The 17,334-nt window shown below is 36.3% G+C and overlaps 1 protein-coding gene across 5 annotated transcripts; it reads right to left on the bottom strand.

Moving 5' to 3' along the window:
• Positions 1-1,671: 1,671 nt before the first annotated feature.
• On the bottom strand, positions 1,672-15,729 carry LOC134230045 (peregrin-like). Of its 5 annotated transcripts, none has more exons than XM_062711825.1 (17): positions 15,645-15,729; positions 14,004-14,677; positions 12,908-13,779; positions 12,515-12,668; positions 12,177-12,308; positions 11,576-11,704; positions 11,048-11,236; positions 9,455-9,572; positions 8,985-9,086; positions 8,520-8,630; positions 7,961-8,182; positions 7,141-7,743; positions 6,511-6,594; positions 4,244-5,020; positions 3,663-3,769; positions 3,367-3,509; positions 1,672-3,181 (listed from the first exon to the last, which is right to left on the bottom strand). In XM_062711825.1, the coding sequence occupies exons 2-17, from the start codon at positions 14,640-14,642 to the stop codon at positions 2,983-2,985; spliced, it is 4,581 nt and encodes a 1,526-aa protein (XP_062567809.1). In that variant the 5' UTR covers positions 14,643-14,677; positions 15,645-15,729; the 3' UTR covers positions 1,672-2,982. The 5 variants fall into 5 exon arrangements, with proteins under 5 accessions (XP_062567809.1, XP_062567803.1, XP_062567818.1 ...); XM_062711819.1 differs by lacking the exon at positions 15,645-15,729 and adding an exon at positions 15,081-15,100; XM_062711834.1 differs by lacking the exons at positions 6,511-6,594; positions 15,645-15,729 and adding an exon at positions 15,081-15,100.
• Positions 15,730-17,334: the final 1,605 nt, after the last annotated feature.

The raw sequence follows: 17,334 nt of genomic DNA, 5'->3' as shown, positions 1-17,334 counted from the left end.
CTCCCCCTTGTAAAACTTTTCCGTACATGTACTGAACTGATTTTTGTCAACCTATATCCTAGTCTCTTGTTCATATTTCATCAAACTGTAAATGTGTAACTTTTTTATTATGCCCCTGTAAACGAAGCTTCGGGGTTATATAGTTTTTGTCGTGACCGTCCATCTGTATGTCTGTCTATCTGTTTGTCTGCAAAAACTTTAACCTTGCCCATAACTTTTGATTTAGTGGAACTATGATTTTCATATTTCACGTGTATTCCTTGTGATAAGACCTTTCTTTGGGTATCACCAAATTTGACCTTTTGACATTGACCTTGGAGTTTGAACCGCTTTTACACAAAAATTTCAAACTTTTACTTTGGCCATATCTTTTGAACAGTAGATACCAGGACATTTATACTTCACATTTGTATTTTTTGTTGAAAGACCTTTCATTGGATACCAACATTCTTGAGCTTTTGACCTTGATCTTGGACATTTCCGTACTTGTGAAAAAACTTCAATCTTGGCCATAACTTTTGAACAGTAAGGGATAGGGCTTTCATACTTCACATATTTAATCCTTGTGAAAAGACCCTTTATTGGATAACAAGAACTTTGAGCTTGGAGTTTGACCTACTTTTAAAAAGCAAATAACTTTCAAAGGTTAGGGGTAGTGCTTTCATAATCTATATATTTAATCCTTGTAACAATACCTTTATATTTGATAGCAAGACCTTTGACCCTTTAACCTTGACCTTGGAATTTGACCTACTTTTAATTTTTTTTAACCTTGGCCAAAACATCTGAACGGTTACGACTAGGGCTGCAACACTTTACATGTGTATTCTATGTGGCAAGACCTTTCATTGGATACCAATTACCTTGATCTTTTGACCTTAAACTTGGAGATTTTTATACTTATTGAAAAAACTTTAACCTAGGCCATAACTTTTGAACGCTAAGGGCTAGTGATCTCATACTTCACTTATGTAATCCTTGCCAGATGACCCTTCATTAAATACCAAGACCTTTCACCCTTTGACCTACTTTTAAAAAGCAAACATTGACAATTACTTTTAAAGGCTTAGGGCTTTCATACTTTACATATTAAATCCTTGTGACAAGACTTTTCATTTGATAGCAAGTCCTTTGACCTTGGAGTTTGACCTACTTTTTAAAACTTTTTACCTTGGTCATAATTTCTGAACGGTTAGGGCTAGGGCTTCTACACTTTACATATGTATTTTTTGTGGCAAGACCTTTCATTGGATACCAATGACCTTAACCTTTAAGATTTCTGTACTTATGAAAAAAACCTTAACCTTGGCCTACTTTCAAATCTAAAATTGTATTTCCAGTGTGAAAATACAAATGTACCCTACTTTTGGTACCAATATATTAAATTTGCATTTAAGAAAAAGTTTAATCTTTGCTATGTTGCTATACAGGGGAATCAGTGTTTCACAAACACATCTTGTTAGAGTAAAATCTGTAGCTTCCTGACCAGGTTTGGATCAATTGTCTTCAAAGGAAAATCATGCACAGTCACCCAACTATGAAGTTTGGTTTACATTGTGGTTTAGGCTAAAACCTTCTTTCAAGGTGTGAAATATACTAATTAAAAGTTGATAAATGTACTAACAGTAAACATGTTCATCACAATCCAGTCTTTCAATAATACAACACAAGTAAAATAATTCATACAATTTATTCTCTGTACAAAACACAAGTTCATTAAAAATATGTTTGAATAAAATAATGAGGAAATGCTGCTGGAGATGGAAATTGAATATGGCAGTAATTAAAAAAAAAATCGGGTATTGCTTTTAATTTTTTTTTCTTTTCATTACAAGGGTTATTCCTTGTTACCAAGAATCCTACTTTTAACTGCACCACATACTCAAAAAAAAAATGAATTTTGAAAAGAATAAAAAAAAAACAAAACAAAACATTAGTCTGTATGTGAATGAGGCATCAAATGACAATTCAGACGTACAAATAACATTTGATCCAATAAAATCTGTTATATAATTTTTGGACAAACCTGTACATACTTTGAACCATCAATAACAACAGATATACATACAAAATGAAGTTCTTAACACCAAAACAAATGACTTATATAAAGAAACAATAAATAGTAACAATCAATAGAACAGACAGGACCATGTTGCCTAGCTAGTAAAACATACACATCAGATGACATACATTACAATGATCAAATCGTATCTCCTTAGCAGGTCACCTTTCAATTGGATGAGTTACTTTTGCAATTTTCTTTGTTCGGTGAGAGATGGGGGTGAAGTACTGATAATCAGACATACAATCCTCTCACATTCAGTTAAAAATTCTCTATTATCATCCATCACAATAAATAACATTTCTTTGATTTTCTTTAAAATGAACATGCAAGTACATTTTTTTTTCTTTTTCATAAGAAAAGGGTCCATAGAATAATTTGTTCATTAAAATTTGTACATATTTACTTGTTCATGCCATTTAATGGCAAAAGAATCAAATTTCATTTTTCATGGAGGATTTCAATATTCAAATTCATAATAAGTAAAGATCTAGATTACTTTAGTAATTCCAATTCATTAAAAATACACGGCACTGAAAACTACAGCTATTTATAATATTCCACAAAGTCACCTCCAAACATTCAGATTTTAAGCTCTAAGATAAGAAAATAAGAATCTACATGAAGCTTCCTGTTTAGAAAAGTGAGAATCTTGTCTTGTTTGTCCATCTGAGACCACACTTGCCATTTTTAGCCTTTTTCACAACTCCAAAATATTTTTATGTCCAAGAAAAAGTAGGATAAAAGACTGCGGTGCCTGCTCATATCTTGGTGTGAAAGCAAGTAAACTCAATGTCAATGTGCGACTTCACACCTGACTGCTGTACAAATGTACTTAGTCCTAGTTTCTCTGATTCTGAATCCCCAGACCTTTGACACTGTCCAAGTTTGGTTCCACACCTGACAGGTATTTTTAGTATTTAATCCTGGTCCTCTAATTCTGAGTCCCCTGACAGTGGATTCGGTTCTCCTGTGACACTACATCTGTGGAGGATCGCCTTTTCGTAAGCCTTTTGAACAGCTTTCCTGACGTTGGGTTTTTTGTTCTCTAGTAATTTAGCTTTATCTAGTCCAGAGTCCACTCCTAGTGGTTCCAACTTATTCCTCGGTAGCCATTGCCTGATATAAGCAGATAAATGAAAATGTCTTTACATTTTTTTTCTCCAACATGTTTAATATAAACAGTGTTTATTCATCCAGAGTAAAATCTATACATGTACTTTGTTTTAACTCACTGCAATGTAAATAAATTATGGACAGCACCCCTAATATTTTCATGTAATCTTTTATAAGAGCGAATTTACCATGTGCGTTTGGTGTCAAAGAACAGTATGAGGTAGACCGGCTCATCGTACTTTCTCTGGAGAGCTAGAACATCATCAGGTGGAACTGGTATCGGTACACCATTGTGAAAGTAACCCGTTTTTGGCATTTTCGGATTTATAATCTGCAATCAAAAACAAATCAGTAACAGTCTGATTAACTTAATCTTGCCTTGAAATGGTTGTAATAGAATAATGTGGAGATTGCGATTAATGATTTCAGACCTTTTTATAGCAAACTGGAGAATGAAGACCAATTGATCTTTTCCAGGACTTACCAATGCTGGGTACCAAGGGTATCCCCGACACTTAGCCCAAACTAGGTCAAGGGGCTCCAGCGGGATCAAGTCTTCGGAGTCACAGCTTCCACTCCGATGTGCCCGTCCTACAACAAAAACGTCTTAAATAAAGCATCACGGAATGTATGTGAAGCTTTCATGAAAAATCTCAAGTTTGCATGGTGAAAATATATGAATTTAATGATGTATGTATGAAAAATATTCTTTTTTAAATATTTTTGAGCTTATGAGCCACTTTGTTAAAAATATGATTAATAACAAATCTAACTCAAAATGATGAGAAAATAAAATGTAGCAATGAAACTCCAGAGACTGACATACACTGTATGAAAAAGAAATTAAAGTCTTCAGAATTATTGAACTTGAACTCAATCTATTTAGCATTGGATAATGGTCTTATAATAAACATTGAATTTATTCCTTAAAACTTAATATGTTAAATGTATGTCAGTCCTAGACTTATGTTGTAGAAAAAAGTGAACAACATGCCAAGAAAAATAGAAAAGCCAACAAAAAGAAAAAAATTCAGCCACAGCAAACAGCAAAACTAGAGGATGTACCTTGATGCATGTCAGCTTTGTTCACACCTGTTATACTTGTGTCTGAGTGTGGAAATATGGTACTGTCAGTGTCCGATTGATTGAGATCACTAGACCCCTTTCTGGGCCTCAGTTTACAGTCTGTGATATGTATGAGTTGGGATAACACCCAGGTCTGTTCTGGTGAAGTGACAGGTTTGTCTTGTACACTACCTAGGTCTTGGCATTTAAAATTCTTCAGATTTGGAGAATCTTGAAATTTCTTTGGTATAAACTTTGAAACTCTTGGTCTTAGAGACCGTGCATTTTTGGCATCGTCAAAAATAACTGAACTTAAGTCAGAATGAAAAGTATTTTCACAATAAGGACATTTTTTGGATACACTTCTACAATTCAAATCAGTTTCAACTTTAGTCAGTGGCTTCTTGACCTGACTTCCATTTCTGCTGTGTCCTGGTCTCATTTTCTTCGACAGGCTCGCATTGGAAGCCGCTTTCTCACCAGTCTTTCCTGAAGCTCTTCTTGGAGGGGTAATTTTCCCTGACCTGAGGTTATAGGATTGAACCCCCATAACATTTTCAATCAAATTAGACCCAGTCTGATTCATTGTACCCAGGCTAATAGCCTTGTCACAACGATCAGCCAAAAATATCTCTATACAATCTGGTTCACACACAAGCTTGGCATGCGAGGAAGCAGGGAGAGAGGTGCAGGAGCATGCAGGTATGTTAGTAACAGAGTTCCGCAGCAAAACACCACTATTTAAGAGCTTAGTTGACCCTGATCCATTATCAGGTGCTGTTAAGGAAAAAATTAAAGGTGGAAACTGAAATTGTTTTCTTTCTTCTTTTTTTTTTCCAGTAGAATTAATTTTTTTTAATAAAAGAAATAACATTTTTGTCTCTTCTTTTCCATGCACTTTTAAAAATAAATATTGCAAATTTATTCAAATTTAAATTATTTCTATGTAATTTTTTTCCTTTTTTTTTTAAATAAAACTTTAATTCCTGAAAGATTTGAGTTTTACTTAATTAAATGAATAGGTGAAAATTTACTGATCAATGTTTTGTCCATATACTATCAGTTCCTGAAACTTCGCCCCGTGATGCTCGAAAATGACACTCACAAAGCATGCAAGAAGCAGCGATTTCCCCCAGAAAAACACATACAACTAGCTGTCGAGTCTGTTAATAGCAGTGTCATTCAAATTCAAAGAATATATGCCATTAGCTGCAGTAAATTATCATTATAGATTCCAGTAAGATCAGAAAAAAACAAACTCGACAGTAATGACAACAAGATTTTGGCATTATAACCAGCTTGTATAAGAAAAAAATTAAATCATCAAGGGTATATCAAAAATTGTCTAAAATTTCATCCCCTTTTAGAATTTAAAAAAAAATTGCTGGGGATTGTGGAATGCTTTTTGTTGAGGTAGACGCATCAGGAAGTTTAGCATCCATGTTTTTCAGAGGGAAACACTGCAAAGAGACAGAAGCCTAGTCAGACACAATACATTACATCACCACCCCAATCTTATATCAACCCCTTCCCCCATCACATCTAGTCAGACAAAAAACAATACATCACCACCCCAATCTTATATCGACCCCTTCCCCCAATCACATCTAGTCAGACACAATACATTACTTCACCACCCCAATCTTATATCGACCCCTTCCCCCCCTCACATCTAGTCAGACAAAACATTACATCACCACCCAAATCTTATATTGACCCCTTCCCCCCGTCACATCTACTAGGTAGTCAGACAAAACACTACATCACCATCCCACTCTCGCTTGTCATCTAGCCAGACATTTTTATGTCTGATTTTATCCCTCTCCTACACAGATTCCCTCCAACATTAACATAGATGTCATAACAACTGGCGATACAACACCATATACACTGTATGTACTGCCTCTTAATTTATCTTACTGACTCATGTCCTTAACTAAACAGGCCAGCAACATTAATTACCAACAAATGCTTCTTATGATCTGATATGTTTTCATTAAGATTTCATGACTATTAAATCCCTCAAAATTACAGTTATGGTTAATACCAATACATACACGTATAAACACAATCACAACCAGCACAAAATCTCTAAAAGCTAAAACAAAAGCATGTTATAATTAGTACATGTGCACTCTACACTTGGTGTTGTTATATGATTGTGGCTATAGTAGAAGCTCTATGACACCACTATGGCATTGTTATATGTGACAGCGAATGACTACGGTGGTTATTGTGTCTGAGAGGGGCGAGGTTTTCATGCTTACCATGGTGACGTGTGGCGGGGGAGGCAGAGGAATCACTCTCCGTTCCCTCCTCAGATAATTTGGGGAGTCCATTTGAATTTACTTCTAGAACCAGCAATGAAAAAAGCACGCACCAAGCATGAGTATGACATGCTGAACCGAGAGCATACAAGAACACAAGCAGAGGGGAAAAGCACAAAGCATCTGACATAATGACCAAAAATTCTATAAAACATGATTTAACCTTTCCACTTCATTTTCCAAAAATGAAATTTTTGCAATCAAAGTATGATAAATAGCACAGTACAGCCGAAATGTATATACATATAAAAACTTTGCATTTGAATTTGTTTTTGCCACATTCCAGAAAGATGCTTTGTACTAGCCACATAATCATGATTAAAAAAAATCCAGTAAATAGTGACACATTAAAAGCCTTATTACTTATACAAGTGCAACTTGAAAAGAATTAACAGAACATTTAGATATATCAACAATGAGATTCCTACCTGTCCATTGAACCCTATTGCCCACTGCAACAGGACCAACTTGAACTATGTGCTAACACAAATACTGAACAATACATACTGTGCATTCCCTAACTGTGTGTGCATTCCTATCATTTTCTCAGCTACTGAGTACGATATTTACCTGATCGACTGTTAGAACTTGAACTCCCGAGGGAACTGTCTGTTAGAGACTCATCACTGGAACTGATCACAGAGGTGCTGTCTGACTCGGACGAGCTGCGTAGATTGTCTGGACCTCGGTAGTAGCGAAAACTGTCTCTCTTTGTGATGTCTGGTGGGTCAGAGAACGACAAGGGCTCGCTCAGAGAGGTGGTTCTTTTCGGTGGAGTTGGTCTGGACTCTCTGTCAGGGGAAGTAATCGCGCTAGCTGAGCGTTTCCTGACCCCTGGACTCTTAGGACTAGTTGGTCCTCTGGAGGAGGAGCGACCCGAGGTCATGGGCTCCAAGACCGGAGGTTGTGGGGAGTCTGTATGGTCCCCCTTCTGCTTTGAGGGGCGGCCACCTTTGGAATTCCTGCGGGGTGGAGTAGAGGGTTGGGTAGGAGTTCCTGGAGAACTAGGAGCAGAGCTATCGTTATTCTTATTGTTGCGGAAGTTCTTTTTCCCAAACAACACAGAGGTCCGCCTGTTTACCCCACTCTGTGTTGGGTGGGAGGAGTTGCTGTCCTTGGAGGAGGTACTGGAGGATTCTGTCGTCCTTGAACTGTCAGATGACCTTCTCTTTTCTATAATGAAAAACAATCCTTCCTTTTCACAATTTCATTTTCCTCTTATTATACCTGCATAAAAATGCAGACAAATATAGATGTTTGGCTCTCAAAAAGCTGAATTTTATTTTCTATATACACATGAAAGTATCAAGCAAAACTACATCTCTTTCCTTAGGATATCAAAAGATCCAAATTACAAGAACAAATTAACATCTACCATAATAATACACACCAATAAGTCTAGCTCCTACTAAAGGAGACTCGCTTTCTGAATCGTTGCGGCTTTTTCTGGGCCGCCCCACTTGACCACGCCCCCTCCCTCGGCCCCTCCCTCTTGTTGGGGTGTCTTTGGAGGATCCCTTTGGAGTGGACTTGTCTGCTGACTTTTGAGACTTAGGCGTGTGTGAGAGATCAGGCCCATCCTCTTGTGCTGATTCGTCATTGTTGTCTGAGGCTGTGGGGAAATCAATACAACATTACAATGTACTTCTAGAAATCTGTATGAAGTATTCAAAAGAGTTACCTCCTATAATTAACCTACCTCACAGCCCTTTTTAAAACATACCAGTATAATGAGACACACTCAAATTTTCTCTTATCTACTAAATTCAAACACAGATTCACCTTTAATGTTCTACTTTCAGTATATCAAATGGTTACAAATTTCGCAACCCTAATGGTTTTTTTTATCATCCTAAATAGAGTTTTTTTATCTATCAACATTGATAATACCGAATTATCCCTGAGTTGGTATAAACTAGTCACCAGTCAGGTATTTCTTGTTATCTCACCTGTTTCGGCCGTGTCGTCTAGGTCACTGGTGTGCTGACCTTTCTGAATGGCCAGCTTCCTTCTCACCTTCACAATCTCCTTCCTTATCCGTCTGGCTAACTTAGATTTACCTGCAATAATCAACAGATATAATTATCAATAGATTTACAAATAATAAACATAATTTTTTTTAATTCAGATAAACTCCACTTAGGCCATCTGTAAAAGAATGTTTGCTTGCCCTCTCCCGTCTTAGGGTTAAATTATTGGGTTGGTAGGTAGGTGGGAAAATCTTTTTTCCAGAACATTTTAAAATATTTGTTGACTGGATAAGAGGAAAAAAGGGAAACAAATACAGTGTCCTGGAATGTAAAACAAAAGTTTAGCATCGATTCATTTTTAGTCAGTCGTTCGTGAGAGGGCAACCAAACAATTTTTTAAAGATGGCTTTATATAAAAGCAAAATCTCATTCATTAGGGCAAACCTGGTTTTCTAGAGGAGTTTGCCACGTCCATTTTGTCAAGCAATATTCTAAGCTGTTCTTCAAGAGGCATGCCATCTTTTTTGTCCTCTAAGAAGCTATCAACTGAAGAAAAACAGGAATCTTCTTTAGTTTTTATAATTAAATCTGCCAAATTTTTTACCATTTGAAAATCCTTTTAAAACTCAAGCTTACTGAAATACAAAGGAAGTCCCTGTCCTCAAATGTATCAAATGGTTGCATTGATTTAAACTTGAAATCAATTTTTTTTAATAAAAACTCAATCAAAAAAAAAAAAAATCAACCAAACTGCCAATAAAAAATTGAATGGGTGTAAAAATGTATTTGGAAAGTGAGCATAAATTGTCTTTTTCATCTAACATGAATCTTGGTGACATAACGCTCAAGTTCCAGGTAACTGTATTCTAACACCTGTTAGACGCCGTGAAAGAGACATCCAATGTTCAACTTACTGTCTTCTAAGACAACGGGTTCCGGGATAGTTGGTACTTCTTCCATGTGTAGACCAGTGGCAGGGTCATACCCCACCCTCTCCGCTGTACGCCGGGCAGTCCGGATAACAGCCCCACCCTACAATATCACAAATATTTAATTACCTTTTTTGTGTTTATTGATCAGTACGTAAATCTTATTCCAATCACATGAAATACTGTTTAACTTAACGGGACTTTTCTATATGACATAATTTCTGTGAAAGTAATGATCCAAAACACAGTTACATTTGATCTGCAGTGTCCTATTGTGAATCTCCTTGTGTATATTTGAGTTATCTTTGCAAACTTGATTAACTCTTTTCCCCCTAATGCATTACATCCTTTACCCCCTGATGCCACCATTTGACGCTATGCCCCATTTCCCTGATGCCACCATTTGACGCATACACACAACAACCCTAAATTAGCTCTGTGATTTCCCCTGTTTCTAAATAAATTCAGTTTTAAATGATAGCCAATCATGTGTATTACACATTAGGTAATGTTACTATAATTAGTGAAGTCACAGCTTGGTGTGAATTCACTTGAGATTTACCTGTGTGAAAACAATGGCCCCCAGTCTGTTTACAAGAAGAAATTGGGCCTTGTCACAAGCAAAATTCAGCCTTAAAATAGCATTTTATGTAACATACCTTGGATTGTATTAGCATTCACAATGTTTTCACATCAGTTCTAAAGTTGAATTTAATTAATAGAAATAAAATTTTACAATGAAAGTTAGAGGAAGAACATCATAGAATCTTTAACAAAAACAACAATGGCGGCCACAGATTTCCCATGCGTTTTACGAGTACTAAATAATCTACTTTCAGCGTTTTTTTCATCAGGGCATTGATTTAGATAAAAACATGTATTAATTTATCCCCAAGACTTTTGCAAGAAGTGGTCAACTAAATATATAAAATATTTATAAACATGCCTGCTTGAACATGATTGTGAAGTTTAGTTGGCTCAAGTATAAGATAATTACCTATCATTATTAATCTATCTTAATTAATATTAATTAAACAAAAAATAAGGAGCCTTTTAATTGGTTTGGTATTATATTTTAAGTTTACTGGTATATCTTATAGAAAATTTCTCTCATAGAAAGGATAATATGAAGATTAGTTGTGAAAAATTCATTTTACCTGGTTTCACCTATATATTGTTAATTGTAGATTAATTATTCTTAGAAAATAATATGACAATACTAAAGTTCAATCCATTCCTCAAACATTGATATATAATATGTGACACTTTGATGATGTTTAGGTACTTAATTAGCATGTTCTAAATGTAATGGTCAGTCATTTCAAGTCAGTCAAAATGGCTTCAGGGGGCAGCCAGATAAACACTCTAGGGAAATCGCAAGTGCGTCAAATGGTGGCAACAGGGGGAAAAGAGTTAAATAAAAATGTTAAAATTTTTCTTAAAATTTTGCAAAAGATTGCACAAATTGCTTTGTTGCAAATTAAACCTGTTATACAGTATAATTTAAAATTGCAAGTTGGATATGTACTACAATGACTGAATGGTAAAACAAAAAGATGAACCACATTGTTAGCACACCTGATCTCTTAGTTTGACAGCAGCTCTATAGAACACTGTGTCTTTAGCATTATACTTCATACAATTCCTAATGATCTGGTCGAAATCGGCCTCAAACTCGTCCATTGTGCGATATTTGTGACTGTCAATGTTAGTCCGCATTGTCTCAAAGTCCATTGGTTTATCTATGTACTCAAGATAGTCTGGAACCTGTCAAGAGAATTTTATTTTGTTTTACGGTGTATAAAGAAAGCATGGCATATTTAATCGGTGTCACAGGTTATAAACATAGTTTTATGCAGGTTGCATATTTTTTCAATGATGAAAAAATTTTGCATTAAAAATTGTGCATCAGTTGTTCTGTTATTCCATGTAGACTTTTTGTGTTTGACTTTTTCTGATTCGCCACACAGGTAGGATTTTCCTCATTATTTCTTTCATATTTTGAGTTACTCCCCTTTCAAAATCTATGCACGAAAATTTCAGACAAAATGGCATAAAATGAGAATTTCAGGTTTATTCAGTACTAATGCTAATAATTCATTTTACCTCATCAAGGGACACCGGTTCTGTGAAAAAATTAGAGGAATCTTTCTCCACTAGTTGCTCAAGAGTGGAGCGCAATAACACAGCAAAAGGCTGAAGCTGCAACTCCATAGCCATCTGATGTACCTTTAACTATAATGAAAGAAAAGATATGGTCAACTTTCAACATTTCTCAAAAAAAATAATCATACAAAAGTAGATAGATATTTAATGTTTTTAATTGGAAATCTTTGCATTTCACAAGTTGGACAGAATTATTTGATATTTTCGAAAACAAGTGAAAATATCTGTCTTACGAGTGAAATAAAATCTCTTTTCTACGATATACAATATAGCACTGAATTTTTATTTACAACAATTTCTGATTTGCCTTCATCTTCACGAAACCTATTGTCACAGACTGTAAACCTCTTTCATAAAGGGAAGGAAAATCTCAAGTTGTACTACAGTTATGAATTTTTTACCAGTGACAAATTATCACTTTAACATTTATCACTTTATTCAATAGATAAATTACAGCATTTTACTGATTTTTGTTTTTCAGAATGTTGTATTAAGAATTCATCTACATTTTTGCATCCATTACTGTTTTATATTGTGGTACCTGCTCCCTCTTGAGTTTTTCTCGCTTCCTGATCAGTTCTACCAGTAGTCTAGCCTTCTCCAGATCCTGTCTCAACCTTTGCCAATACTTCAGCTGCTCTTTTAGGGCGTTACTCTGTTTATCATTTTTGGTCTTCAAAGAAAAAACGAGACTTCTTAAAAAAAATATTTCATACTTATTTGAACTTAAGAATACTGATTTTTAAATAATTTTTGCCATACAAGATAATTAATCTTGGATACAATAAAACAAATCTTCTTGTGGGGGGGGGGGATGTTGCTTTTAAGCAGGAGTAAGGCTCTTTTTGAGGGGAATGGGCCTGAGAGATTATTTTTTACCTCATGCTTGTTTCTGGTCATGTGATTTGACTGTAACCTCCTAAGGAGGGGCACACCATTTCTGGACTGCCTCTTCAATGTCCAGTAACTCAACAACTTAGTCAGGAATGGCTGCTTCTTAGGTAAGCTGATCATGTTGGTAATTTTGGACAACCTTTAATTTATGAAGAAGGAAAAAATTTTACACACTAAAATCTACTATATCATTAGCATTAATTTTACATTCACTAAACACATAAAAATTCATAAATCCTTTTTTTATTTGGATAACTTGGTTCATGGAGTTCAGTGATTCTATAATTAGCAAACTCAAACTATGTCTATTAATAAGATAACATCTTGAGTCCAGAATGAAATTTTTTTCTCAATACATTTATATGGATCTATGCATACCTGGATTGTGGAATAATGGGTATAGAAACAACAGGAAGAGCATTACGTTTCTCTGCTAAGATTTTTCGGGCCTTTTTCATTTTTAACTTGGACTTTTCCTTGGCTTTTTTGGCTGACGCTGACTTATTGTCGTCTTCGGAGCTGTCGCCGCCGGTGAGACAAGGCATGCAGTCGGAATCCGCCGGGGTGTGAACATCACAATACACTGTCTTCCTAACACTCACAGTTAATCCACTAGCACTAGATTCTTTGATAGGTTCAATTTTCATGTAAAGTCCTGCTTGTTGAGCACAAGTTACATGAAATGCTGTATAACAGTTTGTTTTGTGACACTGAATACATGCCCCCGTACCTCGTTGCTTACAAATGTAACATGATAATTTCCAACGTGCTGGTGGGATATTATCAAAACTATCTATAGGTTCTAAAAACACTGTATTTGCAAACCCTACTTCTGGAATCCATAAAGCACACACGACATGCGCCCAGCGGCCATCGTCAGTCTGCTTGAATGCCCCACCTTTGTTTGGACACAGACAACAGTCTACGGCTCGAGATGGGGATTGTAAACACCTCCGACAGAGCCATTGTCCCTCTGGAATATATGGTACACCATAGCACTCCTGATGCACTGCTAAATTACACATGTCACAGAATAAAATCACATTACTGTTCTGGCATTCACCGTCTTGACAAATATTGCACACTGCATCCTCATCTATGGAAGGACCTAGGTCCTTTCCTGAAGTTTGACTTTGAAAGAAGGCCTCTTTCTCAAATCTGTCCATTAGCAACTCAAAGTCTTCTTGCTTGACCTGAGCAATGCCATCTTCTTTCCTACTTTTGTTCAGGATTTCTAACCAGGCATGGTCCTATAAATGATCAAATTAATTTAGAAAGCCATAATAAATTTTCAAAATCGATTTATTTACTTGCATGCTTGATTAAATGACAAATGAAATCAGGGGTTGTACCTAAAAACTAAATCAGCAGGGTACATTAAGAAAATCCCTGTAAAATACATTATTAATATAGACAGGTTAGTACCCCCCAGTCCAGGGGAGGGACAACCCTGAGAAATACGCTATTATTTTACCTCTTCATCCATGTCATATTCCACTTCCTCATCCAGCTCCTCCGACGACTTCTCAATATAGCGATAGTATGAATTCTGTCTGTTTGAGATCTTGTTTGGTTTGATGTAATCATCTATGACTTTGTACTGAGCCTCTGGTAATTTTACTGTAGATTGACCCTGGGGTGGTGGCTCCTTGCGAGCTTTCTGCGTTTCACTGACCTTCGTCTTTAGCGGAGTTTTCTCAGCCTTTTCCTCTTTCTCTGTGTTGTGGTGGTTGTCAATCTCATCCTGAGTAATGATTTCAAGAGGTTCATAGATATTTATTCTGTGAAGTCTACCCTCTAAATCAATTTCAACCAGTCTCTGAGCCTCAGCATATGTAAGAGTTTCTCTGCGTTGTGGGACAACAAATTCTGGTGGTGTAGGGGACCGACGCATAGACCTGTGGTGGCCCCACTTCGTCTTTTTCTTTCCAGGTTTCTTCCCTGGTGAAGGGGAGTTATTTTCTGGATTGTCATGATCAAAGTTGTATAAATGAAACTGAATTCCACAATAGCTTTTGTAGATTTTCCCACATGATCTTACTGGGCATTCATACGGAGGCTTTGTCGCCTTCAAGTTTTGGCAAAACTCCTTTACATCAAAATCATACACCATCTTGAAGTGAGTAATATATCATTCCTCTTCATAGCCTACAAGTACAAGAAAGTATTATATGATGTGAAAAAGAATTATTTTATGTAATTTGTAGACATGACAGCTGATCCTTTGCTTGTTAAAATACAGGTATGGACTTGTAAAAGTTTTGACTAAGAAATCAATCAAAATCAATCACAATTTGCCTTTACAATAATTACACATCCCTATCAGCTGCTCTCTAGAAATCACTATTCTGTGAACATATTTATAATCCAATGCATACAATTTCCACAGCAGATCCCTATGAAACTTGCCAATGTTAATACTGAACAACAGATGCCTCATTTAACCTGCAGAGCCCTGCAACATGATGTCTCACCATTCAGTGACAAATAAACACAGCTGCCACACAAGATACATAATCAGTAGGTATTGATTATTGGTAAAACCTTTGACCTGTGTACTTTATCACTAGAAACGCTAACAAAGGCCTCATGAATATCTCAGAACAAAGAAATGGGGATGCTTGTTGGAAAAAAAAAAACTTGGACAGGAAATCACAGCTATTAAAAGAGTTTCCTGTTGGAGGATCATCCGACAAAATCTCACAGGAAGTAAACACTGGTTCTATTTATAGATCACGACCCATGTTTTCTGCAGAAAGAAAATCCCGGCAAGGAATCCCATTCTTGAAATGTGCCTTTGCTTTCATATTACGAAAACAAACGATGAAAATACACCAAGTAAAATCAATTCTGCCTAGCGCGCACTACACCGCAACGAGATATCACCTAAGCCTGCGTCGACACGCACAAAACGGGCGCAAGCAACAAGCCATGGTCGATTTAGCGAACAATGAAAACCGACAGGCTAACACTTACCCAGCGTGTACATTTGAGAATCATTGATATATCTTGATAAAATTTACACCATAGCATTCGCTAATCTCCACTAAATATTCCTGTATTGATTAAAATTACGCCACTCATCTCTAACTTATGTAAAAGTGGCGTTATTTACCTGAATTTTACAAGGCGTCCTCCATCGAATTGTGGTTTTAACCGCTGTGCGCATCCTGATGCGCAGAGTCTTATGAATTCTATTTCCGCTACTGATGGCGCGAAATTCGATCCTTGTAAAATCGATAGAATATTGAGCAGCTACGAGTCAGTGCACAGGGGGATTTAGAGGGCGACCAGGTCACCCTTTTATGTGCAAAATAAAATAAGATTTAATACATTATTTTTTTTTGTAAGTCTGTGGGCTCCTACGGTACCCCGACCCTCAACTGTCTACCCCCATTTCAATTTTCCCCAACTGTTGTTGTTTGTTTTACAAAAGAGAATCAATATTAATATGCTGAGTAGTAATCTCAAAATTTTATTTTTTTCCTTCATTTTGTCATAAACATCTCGCCAGATGAGATATGATTGATAAATGATAAATGCTCACTTTTTTCAGAGACATAACTTTTAAACTTTTAATGTTATTTATGCCTCTGCTTTTTTACCCCCCCCCCCCCCGCTTGAAAAGTGGGAGGGTATACTGTAATCGGTATGTCCGTCCGTCCGTCTGTTATGCTTTGGGGTATCCATCTCTTCTCCGCAACTCCTCTTATACCACTGAGTGAAATTTAATGAAACTTTCACAGAATCTTTATTACTGACATATTGCCATTGTGCAGCTCCTATTTTACTTTTTAATCCGACACATATTTTGGGTTTCCCGCAGCCACAGCAAAAGATGGACTTTGCCATTATAATCATATGAGAGGCGAGGGGGGGTATCATTTAGTAGCTTATTGCTCACAGTACCTCTAGTTTCTACTGAATTAGACACGTGCCTTGGTTGTCAACGTGTATTAGGGGACGACCCATCGTCGCAAACCACGGCCAAAATGTACAATCCTCTCCTAAAGCTACAATGTATAAGCGGACTCCGAACCGCGGATTGAGAACAAAAAAACTGACAAGACCAAAGCTCTTCTTTGTAAGGGATGTGTGGGTTAATAGCACGATCAGGAACAGATTATTTATTTTCTTAATTGTCCAGTCAAGGACAGATCGATTATTCAGTGGCGGATTTAAGGGGGGCGCACACGGCGCCCCCCCCCCCTAAAATTGTCAAAGTTAACGTAAATCACAGTTTTGTCTAGCAAATGTAAACATGTCTACTTGGTAGACCTCATTTTTACCCTACAAAATCTCTAGAACCCAGGAGCTTCGGGGTTCCGGCCAGGGGGGGGGGGGGGAGGGGCTTTTGTAAAAGTGTTTTAATAGTGGTGATCCATGCGATTGATAGCAGTCATTAAAATAAAAATTAGACATCGCTGAAAATAGCACTCAAAATAATTTGATGATTATAAAAAATGATATAATTTCAGCGATTTAGAGCTGATTTTTATTTTAATTAACGAGTGGATTCAGACATATCTATAGGAATCATGAAATGGCACAAAATACCCCATCCACAAACCAAGGGTCTATAAATACCTGGTTATGTGAATTAAATAGTATATGCTGATTTTTTTTTATTTTTTTTTTTTATTTTTTTTTTTTTGTTGTTGTGGAAGAACATATAATGTTTGAATGATTTTAAGCTGAGAATATTTTGGAAAATTATCAGTTCAAAAGGTACAGTGTACAGTGCTGTAAATTTTTTGTACATATACCTTAATCATGTCTTTGTTGTTGAAAAAAGGTTTTTCTTT

This window comes from Saccostrea cucullata, unplaced genomic scaffold (assembly GCF_032062105.1).
Source record: "Saccostrea cucullata isolate Sc308-1 unplaced genomic scaffold, CSIRO_AGI_Scuc_v1 ctg661, whole genome shotgun sequence".
In the NCBI taxonomy this organism is placed as follows: domain Eukaryota; kingdom Metazoa; phylum Mollusca; class Bivalvia; order Ostreida; family Ostreidae; genus Saccostrea; species Saccostrea cuccullata.
This window is presented reverse-complemented; position numbering and strand designations above follow the sequence as displayed.